Below are 21,228 nucleotides of genomic sequence, written 5' to 3'. Positions count from 1 at the left end.
CTTATTCTGAAACTTGTACAATTACAAAGATACCTTTTTACTCCACTTTATACTTAATATACGTCAAGAAAAAAGAGCTTTTATGATACACTTTTAATAAACCACAAAAATACTCCATAAAATGCCAGCTTCCCCATCTAAGTAAAGTGCGTTGTAAATAGTTTGGGTAACATTTAATTCTTGCATATATGTATAAGGAAGGAAAAGAATACATACCCGGCCAGAACATATAGCGGTCTCTAGAAACAAGAATTCAGTGGAACAATATAAGAATATTTAAGAAAAAACAACTAATTCGAAGCAGCCGGTTTAGCCTTTAGCCATGGCTTGAAAGCGACAGATATTTGCAATTACACTTTAACCGTTTCCAACATATTTTCTGTGTTTTGTTATTCATTGGGATTGGAAAACCCGTCCCAGAAAACGAAAAAGTAAAAACCGTCCCCACGAGCAATTAATGCACAGAACCTGAGTTTTTGGGGGGTTTTTTTTAAATGCAGTTTTGACAACCATATGCAATCCATACGCAATCCGCGCATGCGGTACAAAAATGCCTTCAGATTGTAAATTGCCACTAACGAGCAGAGATGAATATTGATATTTTTTCTGTTCCCATTGATATTCTCGGATAACCCCAGAGGGGTCACTGTTAATGCTGGAGCTTTCCAGGGCCTGAGATGATATACGATGCCTACTCCACGCTGGATTTACATGCGTGTGTGTGAATGTGTGCATATGTGTATGAATGTGTGTATGTGTGTGTGTATTACACACACACACACACACACACACACACACACACACACACACACACACACACATATAGAGCACAAAACGGTATAACCATCTGCAAGCGCTTTAATAAAAACATTGAGATTTTTTGTGGCATTAAAATAATTACACGAAGTATTCTGTGCTGGACTGAAAATTGATTTAAATGTAGCATTATCTGGATTAAGCCGATAAGAAGCTAGATTTGGTCTAAACATGCAAAGTATTGATAAAGGAAAAATAGTCATATTTCTATTATGATTAGAGTCAATATATTTGTTCAGTGAAGTGTTGTTGCTGTAGGGTCCACAGCGATGATGAATTCCGCTGTTTCTTGCAGCCCCGCAGCAGTTTTATACCGAAGCATCAGAATTATCACCCCTGTTACACCTCAATGTCGCAGAATCTTTTCAAGGACTGACTGGTTTTACCCCTTTGTTACTAAAAAGGTTCTGATGGGCTGTAAGTCTGTTCCCTTAACAAGCTTGCATTGTTGGTTTAAGGATTAATATATTGCAACGGGAATCCAATTATTATTTTTTTATTTCTTCTTTCGGTACCAGATCGTTCGAAGTGGGACAGCCCCTTTAAAATACCTTTAACAGAAGGTCTGTTGAGTATTTTCTCTGAAGCTTTTGGGCAGTTTCCAGGCCACTTTCCTCGCATATCAAGAAACATTAAATACCGTGACAAATAAATAATAATAATTTAAGGTACATCACGATAAACCCTTAAACCAACCCTGATCCCTGCAGAAGCTCCGAGTAGCCTGCCAGGGGCTAGCGGTTAAATCATAAGCGGGTCACGGGGCATCACGCATGCTATCATTTTACAGGCATGTGAAATAACACGGGGTTTACAGGGATGTAAAGAAACACGCATTTACATTTATTCGCTTAAAACTTTCTTACTTTACAAACGGTTTCCGATATCGGTTATTCAGCTCCCCGGTTTGAGGCTAGGAACTGCCGTTTGAGTGTCGGCTATCGAGCTATAATTTAACGGTTGCCGGGGGCACATGGATGGCGATCCGTTGAAAGCTGAGGGTGATACTCCTAAGTCGATGACACTTTGGAGTGCGGCGTTAGAAGAAGGACGTGTCAGAGGAAAAAGCGCCGGCGAGCCGGAAATCGTCCTTGGTCAGGACGCTGTACATTCTCTGGGGCAGGACTTTGGAGTACGGCGCCGGCCTGGGGACGCTGGTACACAGGATGACTTCACGGCCTGCGGGGGCAGGAAAGTCCGACCCAGAAAGTCTACGATCGTCAGAGGAGCCGGGCCTCTTGGGTTCCTCCTCCACAGGCGCCATTGTTGCAGCCTTAAATAAAAAAATATCGGTTAGCACAAAATGAAGAAGCTTGGCGTTATGAAAAATCTACAATTTTATTGCTGCCAGAGTTATACCCAAAGGACTTCCGATGGTGAAACTATTTGGCGTAACAACACAATCAAACACAGAAGAGTAATACGGTTAACCCCTTAAGGACAATGGGTTGTCCTTAAACCCATTAAAAACAATGCATTGTCACGAAGGGGTTAAAGATATAACAAATCCCGACATTGGGGTGAACCCGAGCACTGCATTAGACATTTACTCGCTGGGGCATTATGAATAAAAGGGTATCTAATCAATGATGGGGTGTAAATGCTCTTCTGATTCACCGTCAAGGAGAATGAAAATGGTTTCAGGAAGTCCGACGACGTACTCTTACTCGATTCTTAGCCGTTCGCGTCTCATGAATAAATTAGTGGGTGGTAAATGTTAGCAAAACGAAAAAAAGAATTTAAAAAAATTGTGTTTTCAGGGTTAGTAGAAATGCTCGTGCATGTAAGTATTTGGGCAAACTTCAGCAGATCAGCGTCAAGGTTACTGAATGAGAGGGAATGAGGTGGAAATTCTAGTCGTTACCTCATCAGTAGATTCAGTCAGCTTGAGAAAAGGTGAGAAAAGGAAACGGAGATAAAGACAGAAACAAAATCAAGTCTAGGATGGGCAGGAAAGGGTTAGACAGGTTTTAGTACGTGCAACATGCCGTGGACTCACTAAGAATGACAGAATTACCCCATAAATGAGCTCTCAGTGTGGTTAGCTAGGCATAGGCTCCCGCGTGGAGCTTGGGGTCTTCGTCGGTGGTCAGTGGAGACCCTCCATGAGGATAAAATATCTTCTCGCAGACACAATGTCCACTAACCTTAGGAGTACAACCTCCACCGGCACCGAACCAGCTATGGATGCGCGGCTTTTGCCGATCCATACGGAAATATATCGGCGGTAGGTTTACCAATGGATGAAAATATGGAAAATATGGGTTTCTACTCGCTTTACTGGGATTTGTAGCCCCGACCGCATCGGAATTCCAGCCGCATTCTTCTGCCAGATCTTACCCTCTGCGCATTTACAAACATCTTGTGAATGATGGTTCCGGCGTGTCCTCTCCCTGCCCCGATGATCGGCACCTCCGGCTGCTCCAGCAGACAGCTCACAAACCTGTCAGAGGGGAGAAATCAAGAGATTCCTGACAAGAAGAGACGTTCTGAGCAGCGCAGCCAGATATCGATCCGGAGAGAGAGAAAAATGTATGGAAACGGATAATCTGGCACCTGGGAAGCTGTTTGGAGCGGCAGACGGAGAGCGCGAGACGACGAGCCCTACATATTTACAACGCGCTGATGTGGCGACGGAAACGGATCTTCTTGGGGTTCATCGGACCTCCAAGTTTGCAGGAGGAGGATAAGGGTTGCTAATGTGACTTAATGAGAGAACCGGGTGAAACCTCTAGCGCGCATGTACAGCTACACTAATATTTATTAAGAGGCAGAATAAGCGTCGCCGCACGCAGCATGTATGTCGCCGTACTTTTCAAGATCCTCCTTTTCTTCTGGATTGTCACATCGGTCGGTTCCAAACTTGGCCTTTAGCGATCGGGCTCTCGCGATGTTGGCTTCCGCGTTCAGGATCTGGCCGATGATATCCTAAAGACGACAAACGTTTTACACCAAGCCGCCGGCCGGCGATCCCGAAACCCCCCCCCCCATGACACACGGCAAGCGGCGAGATACTCACTTCCAGCTTCTTGTCGTCCGGCCCGGGAAAGCGCAGGACTTTACTGGCATGCGAGATGATTTGCTTTATCGTCCTTTTAACGGACGGAATCTCCTCGTCGGATTCTGCAGACGGCACGGGAGAGACGCGTGAGAAGACGCAGCTTTATTACAGTTTTATTACTATACCGCGGGAAAGCCGCTCACCTTCTTCTTTTAACTTGAGGAGAGCAGCATGAATGACGCTCGGCAGAAGGTGTCTGGTCAGATCTGCCGGCTTCTGGACTGCAAGATAGTGCAGGACCTACAACGAAGAACCCGTCAAGCATCGCCTCCTCCGGTCATATCACAATCACACAACTTAAAGGTCGTAGGACTTCGTGACCCCCACGGAAGAATTCAGAGCAGGACCCCCTTCTGTCCCAGTACATCGTCACATGTGCTGTTATTAACTTTATATATAACTTTATATATCGACAAACGGAATCTTATTGTTACTTTGTATTCTTCTCTACCGAGTCATTAATATAATGTAACAAAGTACAAGAACTGGCCAATCAGGAAGCTGCGTGATATAATCCACGGGTTTTGGTTACTTATTGATACAGAAATACCGATATATATATCATCCTCCGCACCTTTTCTGCCTCTTTGGTGTCGTCGAATAAGCGCCGCTGCCTGCGCGCCGGGGTGGCTCTGGCCGTCTCCCACGCTTCCACCCACATGTTATTTGGGATTTTCATTCGGGCGCTAAGTTCTCCTTTCATCGCCGCGTTGCCTTTCTCGTCGACTACTTCCTCCTCGACGTAATCGCGCGGGGAATACCACCGGACAAAGTCCTCCAAACCACAGCCAGGGTTAGCGGCCTGTTTAAAAATAAAAAATACATTTTTAAAAAGGGAGAAAAGGGCAAAAAAATTTAAAATGAACGATTCCGGTATTTTATACTTTTTTTTAAACTGCTATGTTTAGGACAAAAAAAATAGAAGATAATTATTGCTTTTCCACTTAAACGCAGATTTCTTACCTTAAAAGACTCCATGTCAGACAGCAGGCAGGCGCTCTGCATGCGCGCCCGGAGGTGAGCACCTTCAGCAGAGGTCCCCAATTTAGCCAGAACTTCCGACTGCTCCTCCAGCAAATCCTCGGTCATGGGGGCCGGCTCCTGGAAAAGAAGTCGAGCCGTGTGAGCGGGATCCCAAAACGTATCCCCGGAGGACGTCGTTAGCGCTTCGTTAAGCTACAAACTTTAACCCTTTCAAGCTCTATACTGTTTGGAACAACAAGGGCAGCTCCGCTCTCCCAATCTGCGACGAGATTTACTTTTTAATTTAAGTTAAAAACAAGAATTCCAGGTCTGATAAGCGGAGATTATTTTTTTATTCCTTTTATTTGACTCGTTACGGAGCGCTCGTCGCGCTGGTTCTGTTTTTAGAGCCGTTTTACCCCGACGCAAATCTGCTCATTTTGTGGGGTCGCGTTTGACACGGAGACAGTTTGACACTCAGGGGGGGGGTTGTAGCCAAAGCAGGCAGCGGTGACAGCGATTTTACTCTGAATACTGAAAGTCTGGGTTACCGAGCCGCGTGAGCTTTCAATTAGTTGAACGTCGCACACAAGGCTTCAAGCCGTATTCCGGGTCGCTGCAGCCAGGGTGAGGACCTCCAGATAGAAACGGTGGCCTTGGCGCTACCTGTGGGTCGGTTGGGGGGACCGCGTGAAAATTTAAAGGGACGTCTCAGCTGAGATAATGGCGGGAGCGTCCCTTTAACACGCTATGTGAATGGTTTTAACCCTTTCCGTTACGGGAACTAGTGAAAAGCTCTCTTTCGGGGGGGGGCAGAATCTGCTTTAAAAGCTCAGAAAGGCATAAAAGCAAAATTATCTGAACCTTCTGAGTGACAAAGAGCGAGGAAAGCCTTCTGAAGCCACAAGTCCCCGACCCCAGATACAAAACAAAAAAACTGAATTCTTTTTGATGTTAAACGAGCCAAAAGAAAAATAAAGTAAAAAAAGCAGCATGAAAAATAATCTGACGGCTGATCCATAATTGTATTTAAAGCCTCCCGGGGTAAAGGTCAAGCCGAGCATGAAACGAAACATACCCCCCTTACGCCATTTCAACCAGCAGGGGGCGAAGCTGCACAAAGGTGCTTTTTTCCTGAAACCGCAGGCCCGCTGATGCTAAACGTGGGGGGAGGGGAGGGATCCATACGCTCTGCTTACTATGGAAAAGAATAATGCGCCGGTAAAAGTCAATGGCCTTACGTCATCATAATAATAAAAAATATATATAATAACCACAGAGGCCGGAGCGGATATCGGCTGCAGAGACCCCCCGGGGACATTCGCGGGTACAAGAGAGCCTCGGCACGCTAAGCAGCTAGAAGACCCCCACGCGGTTCATTTAAAAAAAGAAGATTTATATATATATTGGGAATTTAATTACATTTATTTTACAGAATAGCCACAGTATGGCCAATACTTGGGTTTGCTGCACTCAGAACTCTGATACCGAGAGCTCTGAATTTAAACCCCCGATACAACTGGAACTATTACGGTTTATTATAAAAATAAAAGGTTTCACTCCGGAAATAGGGCGACAGCTTTGGCTACACGACTAGGAAGAGGATATTAACCCTCAAAACCACAGAGGACCCCGACAACCGCCTGGCAACCAAAGGGTTTTGGGAAGCGCGAGGTCAGGGCTTTAAATAGGACGATTGATCTAGGTTGTTAGAAGAACAAATGGGGCGGAGGAGCTATTGCTCCAGATTAATAGGATAAAAGACAAACAATACGGGGGCTTTCAGGGGACAGCTCCGGTGGGAGTCATTAGCGCCAGGAAATACATGACATTTCAGGCTTAGAAGCTGCCAGAGGCAGGGCGCAGCGGGGCAGTCGGCGCGTATGCCACTCTGGGGTACAGTGAGACGTGCGGGTCCTGTCTGCAGACGGAGTTTTATTAGATTGCATCAAGCCGGGGAACGGAAGGCCTGGAGACAGCGGCTGAGTTACTTTTATATACAGAGACCATGGACTATTTCACAGACGTGTTATCAGCACACGTTTAATTCGGGAACAGTCTCTGCTGCAGTTATGGCTTCCCTGGGTCTCCTGGTTACTTTCTATGGACAGCGGACCACCTACTCCCCACCCATTTCCTTTCACACGTCTGGCGCTAGCTCCACCCCTACGACCACCCAGCAGTACCTCCACGGATCGTTATCCCCGCCCCTCACGAAGATCCCAGGTACATGTATGAGTTACTCAGATGCAACACTGCAGGGTAACATACATAGGCGGAGCTTTCTGTCTATAGAGGTAGGGCCAGCCGTGGATACCTTTCAACCAGCATGGGGTGGGAGGGGAACAGGGCGTGGAGCGGGCGTGGCTAAATACTACTCCCATAACCCAGAGACCCGGAGAACAGGAGAAGCAGTAGAACATAAAATATTTTATCCTCCTTTTTTATACGTCTATAAATAAATACCAATAGGCCACAACATCACATAAAACCTTGGTGAAGCCCCGCCCCCTCGCCAGGAACCTATCACTCCCCCAGAAACAGCAGCGTCCCTCCATGGCCTGTAAAGAATACAGTCCCGTAAAAGAGACAATACAGGGACTCTCCATCGCCACCTCCTGGCCAGACACGGATCTGCATTCAGCCACAATCATCTCGGGCAGAACGTCACCGACGATATACGAGGACAATGAACGGAGGACAAAAGTTGGTGACTTTTCTTGTCCTTTACGATTGGATGGAGTCCCAGTTTAGCTGATTTTTAACCCCTATGGGCTTCAGCTCAAGCGCAGGTACATTTATAAACGGCAAGCGCGTCTAATGAAAGGTTTACTCGCAAATTGGTTTTCCTATAGCGTCTAAGGTTTGTGTCGGCTAATTATCCGCATTGTTTCTCTCTCTCCGGAGGAAGGTAATTTATAACTGTCACAACACCCCCTGACAATGTCACTTACAGAGGGGGCTGCCTTATGAATTACATATAATTGGGTTGTTGACGGCTTTGTGAATTAAATAAAGCAGAAAATTTCACATAACGGCGTAATCCTCCTGCAGCTTCATCCGAAAATGTGATGCAATCTCGAAAAACACAAGTAAACCCCCCAAAACCGCTACACATCTTTAATTATAGTTTAGCGAATTAGGGGTTATGGAAATGCCGGTGATCATCGAGAAACCATTTCACCCAAATTAATAGCCATTGACCAAAACTGGGATCCCCTCTGTTGTCCTTATAATTGCCACAAGCGGCACAAATGCCCCCCATTCCAAGAAACAAAAAGTTTGGGGTCAATTTATCACTCCCATCACTCCTGTGTTGCAATGGCCCGTGGTGTTCGCCGATCCAAGTTTAAGGCTTATTGATCGTTGGAAACCCTTTTGCAATTACGTTACAGACAGACATTTCCTGGTTTTCCATGAAAAGGACTCAGTGATCCCAAACTTTTGAATGGTAGTGTACATATACTTCAAAATGGGGGTTTTACAGAAAAACACCAAGAAAAGCCATCCCGATCTTAGATGTACCTAACACGGCTTTACCGACGGCTGAGAGGACAGTCGGGTAACGTTTACTTGTTACGAGGTCACCCCCAGGCTTGTTATGTCAGAACAGCAATATAGCTCATTACACACAAAGCGCTTCAAACAAGTTCTATAGCGTGTAATCCTCCCAAAAAGCGGAAATCGGGCGGTTCTGTGGTTCCATCACAAACGTCCCAAATTTATGTTAAAATCGGAGTAAGCTTCATATCTCCATATATCTACACATGTACAGATATGATCATATTAACGTAACCAGCAAAGCTGAATCTAATGAGTGCTGAACGCAGGCGGCGGAGGCTGCAGTAATGGCAGAACGAAAGGGTTCGCGAGGCTCAATGAGTTTTAAATACGGACTATCGATTATATCTTGTAACGACCGCCTGCGATGATCAGAGAACCCGGAATAGACACGTTCTACCTATGCGACTGCTCAGCCACCAGGGAATGTCAGAATATTTCATTTAAAATGAGGAAAATTGTCATAAATTGTGGTTCTAGACTCCCCTTGTGGACAGGATTAGTTTGAAATGCTGATGGGTATTTCATGGGTCGGGGGATTTAATTGCTGTCTCTTTCATAGGGTGGGATCTCTTGGGGTTTTTTTTCCCCAACAGTAAAGGTGAGTCTCGAGGTGGACCTCCTCGTTTACTATACCAAAAAGGACTGCGGCCCAGGAGGGCCAAATCATTTGCCTCTTTTTCGTGGTTGGGAGCAGTCTGATATGATGGAGATTCTTCCTCTGTAATGCCAAGTCAGCTGAAATGTGCTGGGATTTGCAGCAGGCTCGGTGATTTAAGTGCCGTCCGCTCTTAGCTGAACCAGGTTCACCCTTTTGTGAATGTGATAAATATATATTGCCCCAAATATTTCAAAGTGACTTCTAAAGATGGGACTGCTGAGATCTTAAAAGCGTGGGCATCTACACCTTATTCTAATAATGTTGGCACATTTAAAATGATCACAAACTTCTTTATGATGGATTCAAAAATAACACTTTTTTCGGTAAGCTGTGGGGCATATTGGTCATAATAAATGAGAAAGGGAAAAAATTAACTACTAGCATAAAAATGACAAAAGTACCGGGCCACTGCATTTGTTTTGCGTTTACAACAAGTAAAGGAGGCACTACCTGTGTTACCGGGACATAGAGCGGTTCCCCTGTGCTTAACAACTTCAGGTTCCCAGACTGATACAAACGCCCTTCTGGTTTCAGCATCGCAGTCTCCTTTGAGTCGTCTTTGGCTGATGTCTTCCTCACGACCTCCTGTCCACTCTCTCTTAGTTCCTCTGTGTCGCTGTGACACTCAAAGAACTCATCCTCACTGTCACTCCAGGAATCCCAGGACTTTCCCACTTCGTACTTGGTTTTCTCTGTTTCCCCTGGATCCCTTGCGCTGGATGAAGGGTCGCTGGAGCTGTCTGCACCTATCCCCTTTTTACCATAATCACGTGCCTTCTTTCTTTCAATGCAGCAGTTCAACATCTGGGGAACAAAAAGAGAATCAGATGGAGGTTTGGTGGAGAGGCTGCTGGATCGTGTTATGTGCAGGGTGGAGAGGCTGCTGGATAGTGTTATGTGCAGGGTGGAGAGGCTGCTGGATAGTGTTATGTGCTGGGTGGAGAGGCTGCTGGATAGTGTTATGTGCAGGGTGGGGAGGCTGCTGTATAGTGTTTTGTGCTGGGTGGAGAGGCTGCTGGATAACGTTATGTGCAGGGTGGGGAGGCTGCTGGATAGTGTTATGTGCCTGGTGGGGAGGCTGCTGGATAGTGTTATGTGCAGGGTGGGGAGGCTGCTGGATAGTGTTATGTGCAGGGTGGGGAGGCTGCTGGATAGGGTTATGTGCCTGGTGGGGAGGCTGCTGGATAGTGTTATGTGCCGGGTGGGGAGGCTGCTGTATAGTGTTATGTGCAGGGTGGGGAGGCTGCTGTATAGTGTTATGTGCAGGGGAGGGGGAAACTGCTGGATAGTGTTATGTGCAGGGTGGGGAGGCTGCTGGATAGTGTTAAGTGCAGGGTGGGGAGGCTCTGCTGGATAATAATATGATACAAGTATGCACAGCAAATGAATAACTTACCTGGAGCTTCTGATGCAGCAAACAACACTTGAGATCTGGGGGTCCGCCTGCTAGCCTAGACGATACATTCAATTTAATAAATTCAGTAAATGCTATGACTAAAATGCTGAAGATTTTTGCATCAAGACAAGCACTAAATTGAGCTCAAACTGTTAGACAAGCAATCAATTGTTGTTTAGACAAAGACAGAATCAATAAGCTCCGATGTAACCCCCCAGGTGAACACACAATCAGCTCAGGGAAATTCACCCAACTGACAAAAATGGCAGCCTTGAGGCTGCAGATATAAGAAATGTATTCGGACGTTAACCTGCACAGATTTATACGGCACTGGATTTAAGGCTCCAAGAAAAATATTGCTCGATGGGACTTCCCCTTCGAATAAATGGACGTGAAACGCGTGATTATGATTCTAGAATTAAAGGACGTGTTTGAAAGATGCTCACCCTGGGACCAGAACGTTGTTCTCCCACCTATACCGCATCTCCAGCACAAACTCCTGCCACAGATGGGCAACCCCTCTCATCCCTCCGTGGTAGAAGTTGACCATACAGAGACACAGGGCCAGCTTGTACGTCAGGCTGTCCGGAGGGGCCGACTTCAGCTGGCTGTAAAGGTTCTGTGAGCACAAAGCAACAATCAGAATGCGCATCTATAATCTCGACATATTAATGGGCTAAAAATATGTCAGGATGAACTGAAGCATTGGAATTAGTAAGTCAAATAGCCAAAAACAGATGGCGTATATTAAACAAGATCTGAACGGAACGTCTGGGGAATAAAACAATTGTCATTTAAATGAGATGATTGTATTACATTATTCATTTATAGTATATATGTATAATATATTTATAATATATTGAACTAAATTCAATTTTTTTTTTGGTCTAAGTCACAGACATCTAAACGCTGATCTTCGGCGGCTTATTAAGCGCCGTTCAACCAGGTCCAAAAACCATGGCATTTGAACTTAACCCTTTAAGGAATTAACCATATGAAGGGACAACAGAAGGACAGCTAACTAGAAATAACCGCAGAGCTGTTAGATTAAACCCCATGGAGGAAAAAGCTGGCAGGAGTCTCGCATCAGCTAACCGGAGTTTTATCCGCCGATAAAGCAATAACTATAGACCCAGAGTGCAAGAAATAACAATGGCATCTCTTTAATGTCTTTCACCCCCTTTATCGGTAAAAACGTACATAGTCTTCACTCTCGGGCTGAGATGAGATGTTTCCAGCGAAGGTGCTCTGCTTCGCTTCTGATCCATCAAGCAATTTAGCATCGGGGAAGAGGAACTGGTTGTGAAAGAAAAAAGTACATTGTGAGGTCCACCGACAACATAAACCACTATTAAATCTAAGGAAATTGTCTCAAAATGCATACAATTATAACACAAAAGGCATTTGAAATAAAAACGGCACAGAACTGTGCGGATTTTGCAAAACTAAATTGCAAATAATTCCTTTAATGTTTTTTTTAATGTAACCACAAGGAAAATTAACAAGGAAATGGATCTTTTTGTAGGAATTTAGCATTGTGCGAAAACCAATTAGTCCGATCAACAAAACACTTCTTAAAAAGGGTGTTTATGCTACGATAATGTTACTGGTTCTGACGTTTCTACCTTTTTTTATGCCAGGATCATTTGTCGGACATACTCTCTCTCTCTACATGCACTCTGTAGAGATCCCAAAGTATGGCGACGCGCTATCTGTGCCATTGTCTCCATGTCTCACGGACTATTGTTATGGAGGGCACGGTCCCAAGATGAGGTTATGAGGACTGGACCCTAAATTCCCATCTAACTGAGATATTTTGCTATTTTGAGGGTTGCTGCAAAATATTACGATTCCCCCCAACAGAAACTTCAAATTATCTGTCAGAGATGAAGATGAGAAAGATGACATAGGGGTCTATTCACTAAAGAGAAGCTTCACGGAGCAGAAGACTTCAATGCCCCAATATCACTATGCATTATCAAAGGGCAACCCCCAGCATGATTCTCCTGCAAGAAGGAATAAGCAGGCCCTGTATAATGCATAGTTAAATTGTCATTAAGAATTATATGTATGATTATTTAAGTATCACACAAGGCGCCAGCTCGTCTCCTGTTGCAGGAAAAGCTCTCTGGTATTTACCCTTCATAACGCAGATTGATATCCGGGAGTTAAAAACTCCCTTTTTAGTGAACAGGCCCCGAAAAGGTTGTCAGATTTCACTCATCCATTAGATAGGCTGTTAACAAGGTAAACAACAGATATGATTAATTCGCACTCAGGCGACGCTACGACACCTGCTAATTAACACATGAATTACTTGCTAAGCTGCATTTCTTAAAATAAGGGTCACAATAAAAATACACAGAAAATGGAAAAGAGAGAAAAAAAAAAGTTCTGTTTGGGAACCTACAAATAAGATGGCGTTCAGGACGTCATTACTGAGAGGCGACTCGTCTGCTCCGCGGTGCTTACGGATTTTTTTCTTAGCGCTGTGGACCATGCTGGTAACCGACAGCTTGTGAATGGGGACCGGAGCTGGCTCGGTCAGTTTGGATAGCGCTTGGCTTATATCAGCCGTCTCTGTGTGAAGAAAACGTTAACATTTATTTTACAGGAACAGATTTTAATTCAGTTTACAGAACAATGTCTATAATATACATTTCACCATTTTGCTGGGCGTAGTTGTGCCCATCAGGCATTCTAGGCGCACCTTTAACTCTTACGAGCTGCTATCAACGTACTTCGACACAAACTCTGTTACCTTTTCCATTGTCGTCAAAGGCAGATCTTCCGAGGAGCTCATCCGTGGACTCTTTCCGCCGACAAAGTTTAAAGAACTCAGAAACAAAATCACCTGTCAGATCAAAATGTACTTATTTAGTTAGTAAGTCACTTTCCGGCTCTTTAAACTCCAAACTCATTAATCTAAAACACGGTGGGGACCACAAGAAGGCGTTTCATACAACACCATCTGATGTGTGCCCACAGAAATGTTTCAGACGGGTGCAAAGATTAAAAACATCCTGGAATCGCATTGTTGGCGTCCGTAGGAACATGTAATACAGGGGCGTCCAACCTGCGGCCCTCCAGCTGTTACAGGACTACATCTCCCATCCTCCCCAGCTACTTAACTGAAAGAGCATTATGGGAAATGTAGTCAAGGAGCAGCTGGAGGGCCGCAGGTTGGACGCCCCTGATGTAATATATATATTTTCTATTAAGAAGTTCAAAAACATGGTCACTTACCCAGCAAACACTGAGGATTATCGGCTTTCCTAACTCGGACAGACCATTGGGGAGCCTGGAGTGGATCAAGGTCTCTATGAAAATGATAAATGGTTAATTACAAGCAAACAAAAGTTGAAAATACATGTTTTTGACAGCATGGACAGGATAACCCTTGGTCAAGAGGAGACATTTCCATTTTTAGCTGCGCCAGCGATCAGACGGGGCAGACCTGACTGTCTGTACCTCATCATATTGAAGGTGTTATCAGAGTTCTACAAATGCTCTACAACTTACGAGTACACATCGTTGTCCACAATGATCCCTTCCGTCAGACAAGGCCAGGTTGTTGCTAAATGAAGTTCACTAAGAAAAAAAAAAACCCAAACATATGGCGTTATCAGTAAAACAAGCCGCAGAACCATGATATTATTTTAAGTTTCAGAACAGGATTTACTTCCAATGCTATAGGTGACTTTATATACGTTTTATGAGGTCCTCACCTTATTGGGTCTTCGCAGGCACCAAAGGGAAGCTTCCCAAACTCCAGCCCTCCGACCTCTCCTCCAACTAACGCATCTATATCTAAAAAAATAATAAATAATACATTTAATAAAATGCCAGACGCGACGAGCATCAAGTGATGTAGTCCAAAATACCCCACCTGGAGGCTGCTGGGGCCAGAAATACTGCTGCCAGTCTTGTAAGATGTAAGTGAATCGGATGGAGATATTCACAGGGGGGAGCGAGGTCAGAGGACATCCCTGCGGATCGGAAAATGACATGAATGAAACGGAAAGCCTGGAGTAACGCATCATGATACACATAATGATATTATCCACCCATTGTACAGCGCTACGGAATTTGATGGCGCTATATATAAAAACAATAAATAATAATAATAATATACATGTCAGACATTTAAAGTGACACTTTTTATAAGGTTTGCAAAAAAATGTCCTTTCTTTACACCAGGTAATAGAGTAGAGAAATTTGTTACATTATTCCAGGTCCAAAAGTGACCCCCCCATCCAGGTAAGTAAAGCGAGTCTTGCTTCGCCTAGAAATAAAGCTTCTTTATGCCTACACCATATGCCTCCTGTCTTCAAGCACCGCTGCGGCGCATGTGCATGTGCACATACATTCTTCCTGAACAGCTGCACGCGTCAGATCCTGGAAGGGGGTTATTGAGTGATTCTGCAGTGTTTCTATATGACCTCAAATAGCAAGAACGTCCCTTAAAAATACCACGACTATTTAATGAGTACAGGCGCAGGGAGAAAGACTGTGGGGGCAGAACTGCTAAACACCACTTACAAGCCTTATAACTCGAAGGCAGCAAAAAAGGCTTATTTCTGCTTGGCTTTGCCTTCGTCTGCTCTCTGTACACATTTTTCATCTTCTCCTACTCGAGGATTTTTTTTTTTAGGAAAAACAAGCTCGTTATAGTTACGTACAATTTTGGCTTTGAAGATGTCGAGGAGTCCTGATAAATGCGTGTACTGATTGGGAACTTTCCGCAGGTGAACCATCTCAAAGTCCGTGCGAACCCCGGGTCCTTGGCATTCTCCCACATACAGCTTCCTCCATTTCTGATGAATTTGCACAAAAAGTGGAACCTGGCTGAAAAACAACAAGCAACAAATACATTCTTACAATGACGTAAACACACTTAATTCAGCGCCCGGACTTTTAAACCGAGCGAATTAATGATTTGTTGGTTTTTTAAGTATTTTTATTTCTTGGAATACATGGGCAGTGTCACAAATCACAGCGTTCTACCTCAAAGCAGAAAAAGAAAATGTTAAAAAATGTCATTTTGAAAACACATTACGTATAAATCACAACCAGTCTAACGATATCAGTTACTCTTCCTTAATTAAAAAGAAAATGAATCTACTAGTTCAGCAGTTTTAAAAATCAGAATCTAAAGGTCAAATAGAATAAGGCAATCGCAAGGCACGTGTTCGCACTCGTGGAAACATAGGGGGACTTTTAATTAAACCCTTTCAGTGCCAGAAGCAAATGTGTATACCTACTATTCCTGCAGACCCCCGTTATACTGAGCAAATAGATATCACAGAAATGTTTTTTTCCCTTTTAAATTATTAACTCATCAAGACCTTATAATTAATTGATCCAGTATTAATAAGCAAAGCAATGACACCCCCATGGGACACAGAGGGTTAAGCGCCCTCTGTGAAGAACTCACGTTTTTAGCATATTTTAGGTTACTATCCCAGCACTTTTTATAAATTAAATTATGTGCATATTTAACTAGGAGAGGAGAGCAGCCCTGAAGCAAAAGCCATCCACGTTATTCCCTTGGGTTCTGATGTGGCAGCTGTAATAAAATATAATGCATCCTTGTTATTTATAGATCCTGTGACAAAAATATGATTCATTAAGCGAGAGAAATAATAGCCAGGGGTCTCGGGAAGAGAGGTAAGAGATACTCGGCAATCAAGACTAAAAACTCCAGAGGATAACCCGGCGTATTTACCCCTGAGCCAGCTGATGAAAAGCCCTGGGGGGGTTTCAAACATCTCATGGGCTAAAAGTTTGCAGAAAAAATTGCGATTCAAACCTATGGATTCTCTCTATTTCTGCCTTAAATAATATATAAAACTAACTTTTAATTGCAAAAACTTTATGGCCGGGATATAATAGTATAAAGACCATCAATTGGCTCTTCAACTGTTTTGGAACTCCTACTCCCATGATGCCCAGTAAACATTCACATTTAAAAGGAGGGAGTCTATGGCTAGCTAAGCATCATAGAGCTGCAGCTCCTTTCAGGCTGCCCCCCGATTTAATCCAACAGCTGAAACAAACGTGTTTTTTCAGGTGCCAGATAGCAGCATTTCGATTCAGCCCATCTTATCCATAAGGCTTAACGTAAATGTTCTGATTTCCAGTAGCATTTGGTATTCGAGAGAAGGTTTTGCAAGGGAAGGAAGAACCTGTTGGACGCCATCAGAGGGAAGCAAACGATGAGCCAGCCGGGCAGTAACATTGTCTTCCCAATAGAAAGTTATGCCTGATGATGTACTTTGAGATCCCTGCAATTCCATCAGTATGGCAGTACACCCTGTCCTACAGTAGAGGGCGCCATTGCGCAGTTAAAGAATTCCTGCCCTTCGATATAGATGGTAGAACTGCTTGACCACAGGTTTGTCAACCTGTGCAAGCCTTTTACTTGTAACCATGTAGTCAAGTAAAGGCATCTTGGAAGGACCCCGGCCTTGAGAGGTAGCATTGTGAGTCAGTGTAAGCTGTGGGGCAGAAAGCCGAGGATGATAGACATGGATGCGTTACTGTACACAACTCACCATCCTGTGTTTCCTAAAGCAATGGAAATCGAACTCAGCAGAAGGTTGCACTTGGATTCACTGATGATGGCATCGTTAGCAGCCGGAGTGATCACCACAAACTCACGCAGCCCGTACCTGTTGGTCAAAAATGAATGTGTCCTCACATCAGAAACATAGAATCTGCCGGCGGATCGGCCCTATTCAGATTCAGGAGCCATATGCCTATCCCATGCTTGTTTAAATCCTCTCAGTGTATTAGCTTCTACCACTTCTGCTGGGAGGCTGAAGGACCCTTGCAACTCTAGCCCCCTGATATGCCACTGCATCCCCAGACTTGCCCCCATGCTCCATACTCCCTGGTGTCTAGCGGGGGCAGCTGGTGAACATCTGCATGATGCGCGTAGATAACCTCTGTTGCTGCCCGGCACTTCTGCTGGGGCTTCTATGATGGTGTGCTGGAAGGTCATGTCATGCTGGGGCTCAGTCATAGAAGCCCCAGCACCTAATGGAGTTTGCAAGAGAGGAGGATTCAGGTCCCCTGCAGCGCTGCGGTGGATCTGGATCTTAGTCTTATAGTCAGACCTCTATTTGAGGTCGGCCTTGAATAGAAGACCGTTTTTTTTCCCCAGGGTATTTGCTCTTATATTCGAGGAAATACAGTATAATGTTTTTATGTTTGGTCTTCATGGCTCCTTTCAAAGGGGATTCTAATAAAGGACTCGTCACGCTCTGCAGCGAGCATTTCATTGCAAGAAAGACTGGTCCATCCGGGATAGAATGTATATACGTACCATCGGACCAGGCAGTGAGCGACTGGCGGAAAGTCGTTGTTTGTGGAGAGCAGATCTTGCATGCAGACAGGGAGGGATTCTGGAAAACATAATGTATCTGTGTCTTTATAGAGGTCTAGAAAGTTACCCGATTCTCACCAAATACCACCATCAGAACAATAGAACATCATTAAAAAAGTGAAGAAACGCACTTTTAAGGAGTTAACACCGCAGCGCCATAACACAGCAGATAACAAATGCTTATAAAAGTACGACGCGACCCCAGAACCCCAGAAATTCTTCTCATCTGCAAGTTTCCTTTTATTTGGCTCTTTTTCTGAGATATTTTTTTTTTATAATACTCACCTTCCCCCGAGTCTTCCAGCTCTTCCTTCTCGCACGTTTCCTGAACCAGATAATGATGTCGGACGCTGAACTTAAAGTCTGCAAATGAAACTTCATCTCCTTTCTCTTCCCAAACGCCGGTGGTATATTCACCCTGAAACGATTACCTTGTAGTTACTGCGATGCAGAACATGGAGATTAAAACACGATTCCGTATGGGGCCGGCGGTGAAACATTACAATACCCCATTGATATATATATATATATATATATGTATATATATATATATATGTATATATATAGTAAATGGGGTCATGTGACTTGAGAGGCGACCGTTAAATCTCTAATAAAACGAGTAGTGAGACGCACCTTCTCTGGTGGCTTCCTTGACGTTTGCCCAATTAATTTCCAGTCATTCAGAACCTCTTCGACTTTGGAAACAAACCTGCAAACAGAAAATCGAGATAACGTTTCCAGGAGCCCCGGAGAGACTTCTCCGAGAGGGGCCGCGCTGGCCCTCGGCTAACACGGCAATTAAACGCTGACCAGTAACTTGGTCTATTCCTTCCGCAATTCAAATCCCACAATGCTGTGGCAGATACGGCGCGCCACGTCTCAGTATCCGAAGAACAGGAAGAGACGGGAAATATTATAAGAAACATTATTATCCACCAGATATTTCTCACTGACTGTTTATGTGTATTTTTTCTGAATTCTCCATTCCCTCAAACGGCCAGGCTGGTAATGGGGGGTATTATTGATTAGGCTGGTGATGGGGGGGTATTAATGATTAGGCTGGTGATGGGGGTATTAAAGATTAGGTTGGTGGTGGGGGTATTAATGATTAGGCTGGTGACGGGGGTATTAACGATTAGGCTGGTGATGGGGGGGTATTAATGATTAGGCTGGTGATGGGGGGTATTAATGATTAGGTTGGTGATAGGGGTATTAATTATTAGGTTGGTGATGGGGGTATTAATGATTAAGATGGTGATGGGGGTATTAATGATTTGGTTGGTGGTGGGGGTATTAATGATTAGGCTGGTGATGGGGGTATTAATGATTAGGTTGGTGATGGGGGGTATTAATGATTAGGTTGGTATTGGGGGTATTAATGATTAGGTTGGTGTTGGGGGTATTAATGATTAGGTTGGTGTTGGGGGTATTAATGATTAGGCTGGTGATGGGGGGTATTAATGATTAGGCTGGTGATGGGGGTATTAATGATTAGGCTGGTGACGGGGGTATTAATGATTAGGTTGGTATTGGGGTACTGATGCCCCAGCTGGTGATGCCCCCGGGTGTGCTGCCAGGGCAGGGTCTCACCTACCTCTCCCATTCGGAGGCTGTGGTAAAGTCTGTGATCTCAAACACCTCGGACTCGGGCTGTCGGGGCAGAACACAAACAAACAGGGGTTAGTGGCAATAACGGCGGGCACAGGGCGGGCAAGAGGGCTGCTGACGTGCCAGTCACAGCTGGAAACTCACATCACTGTCAGCCGCCATCTTGGGAGAATGGTGACGTCAGCGCGGGGCATGTCGGGAAACCGGAACTAGAAGAAAACATTGCGGATTGAGCAGGGAAAACGCAGCACGGAGATACCCGACAGGGGCAACAACAGCACTGGGGCTGTGGACAGGGGCAACAACAGCACTGGGGCTGTGGACAGGGGCAACAACAGCACTGGGGCTGTGGACAGGGGCAACAACAGCACTGGGGCGGTGGACAGGGGCAACAACAGCACTGGGGTGGTGGACAGGGGCAACAACAGCACTGGGGCGGTGGACAGGGGCAACAACAGCACTGGGGCGGTGGACAGGGGCAACAACAGCACTGGGGTGGTGGACAGGGGCAACAACAGCACTGGGGTGGTGGACAGGGGCAACAACAGCACTGGGGCGGTGGACAGGGGCAACATCAGCACTGGGGCTGTGGACAGGGGCAATAACAAGCATGATGAGATTGTATAGTGGCAATAACATGACGATGGGCAGAGTCAGTAATATGAAGTGGAACAGTAGGAATAATTACATGGTGTAAGGGGAGAACCCATCAAGTACTCCAATTAAGGTGCACCGTCTCTTTTTCCTCCCCTGATGCCCCCTAAAAGCCCCGATAATGTGTATAGAAACAGCAAGAAACGGCTTTATAAATGAAACGTGTAAATCAAACCTGTTTTTCTAGATTTTCATGATTGCTGTTTATTTTTGTTTATTTTATATTAAAAACAATCTACATAATTTGATCCCTTATTACAGGTTTAAGAGGTGCTATTAACCCTCTCGCTCCCAGGCTGGCAGCTCCCGTCTGTAACTAAATAAATGCAGAAAATGTATTTTATATTAAAGAATATTTCCTCTAAAGTGTTTCACCTGAGACCTAAGATGTATTCCTGCCCCGGGGTTCCTTATCACGCGGTCGGTGCAGGGAAAGTTCGCTCCTCGGCTCGGTGGATGAGAGAGATGGGAGTGATGTCATAGCGATTAATGGGATCTTTGGCGCTGTAGAAGATCTTACGGCATTTGCTTCGTGGCACAAAATAACCAAACCTTCCGTACGGCTGGAGAATGTCCAATCCAGTGCCTCTACCCTACGCCAAGGCCAGAGAGCCAGGGATTATGGGTAATGGGTGACCAAATTAAAGAAATTCAACAAGCAGGAACCCCGGCGCTGTATACAGTAATAACCCCCCCAGCACTGTATACAGTAATATAACCCAGCACTGTATACAGTAATATACCCCCCAGCACTGTATACAGTAATAATACCCCAGCGCTGTATACAGTAATATAACCCCCCAGCGCTGTATACAGTAATATAACCCCCAGCGCTGTATACAGTAATATAACCCCCAGTGCTGTATACAGTAATATAACCCCCAGTGCTGTATACAGTAATATAACCCCCCAGCGCTGTATACAGTAATATAACCCCCAGCGCTGTATACAGTAATATAACCCCCCAGCGCTGTATACAGTAATATACCCCCCCAGCGCTGTATACAGTAATATAACCCCCAGCACTGTATACAGTAATATAACCCCCAGCGCTGTATACAGTAATATAACCCCCAGCACTGTATACAGTAATATAACCCCCCAGCGCTGTATACAGT

At 44.8% G+C, this 21,228-nt stretch overlaps 1 protein-coding gene across 1 annotated transcript; it reads right to left on the bottom strand.

Annotated features, from left to right (window-relative positions):
• Positions 1 to 1,638: 1,638 nt before the first annotated feature.
• Positions 1,639 to 19,635, bottom strand: RAB3GAP1 (RAB3 GTPase activating protein catalytic subunit 1). Its single transcript, XM_053471508.1, has 24 exons — positions 19,601 to 19,635; positions 19,443 to 19,498; positions 18,482 to 18,557; positions 18,134 to 18,266; positions 17,789 to 17,867; positions 17,016 to 17,132; positions 15,141 to 15,306; positions 14,348 to 14,447; positions 14,187 to 14,268; positions 13,981 to 14,049; positions 13,705 to 13,778; positions 13,220 to 13,312; positions 12,869 to 13,038; positions 11,659 to 11,754; positions 10,905 to 11,077; positions 10,459 to 10,513; positions 9,513 to 9,866; positions 4,841 to 4,978; positions 4,452 to 4,679; positions 4,021 to 4,117; positions 3,836 to 3,939; positions 3,629 to 3,744; positions 3,157 to 3,259; positions 1,639 to 2,089 (listed from the first exon to the last, which is right to left on the bottom strand). The coding sequence occupies exons 1-24, from the start codon at positions 19,616 to 19,618 to the stop codon at positions 1,856 to 1,858; spliced, it is 2,931 nt and encodes a 976-aa protein (XP_053327483.1). The 5' UTR covers positions 19,619 to 19,635; the 3' UTR covers positions 1,639 to 1,855.
• Between the last annotated feature and the right edge of the window lie 1,593 nt (positions 19,636 to 21,228).

Source organism: Spea bombifrons, chromosome 7 (assembly GCF_027358695.1).
Source record: "Spea bombifrons isolate aSpeBom1 chromosome 7, aSpeBom1.2.pri, whole genome shotgun sequence".
Lineage (NCBI taxonomy): Eukaryota > Metazoa > Chordata > Amphibia > Anura > Pelobatidae > Spea > Spea bombifrons.
This window is presented reverse-complemented; position numbering and strand designations above follow the sequence as displayed.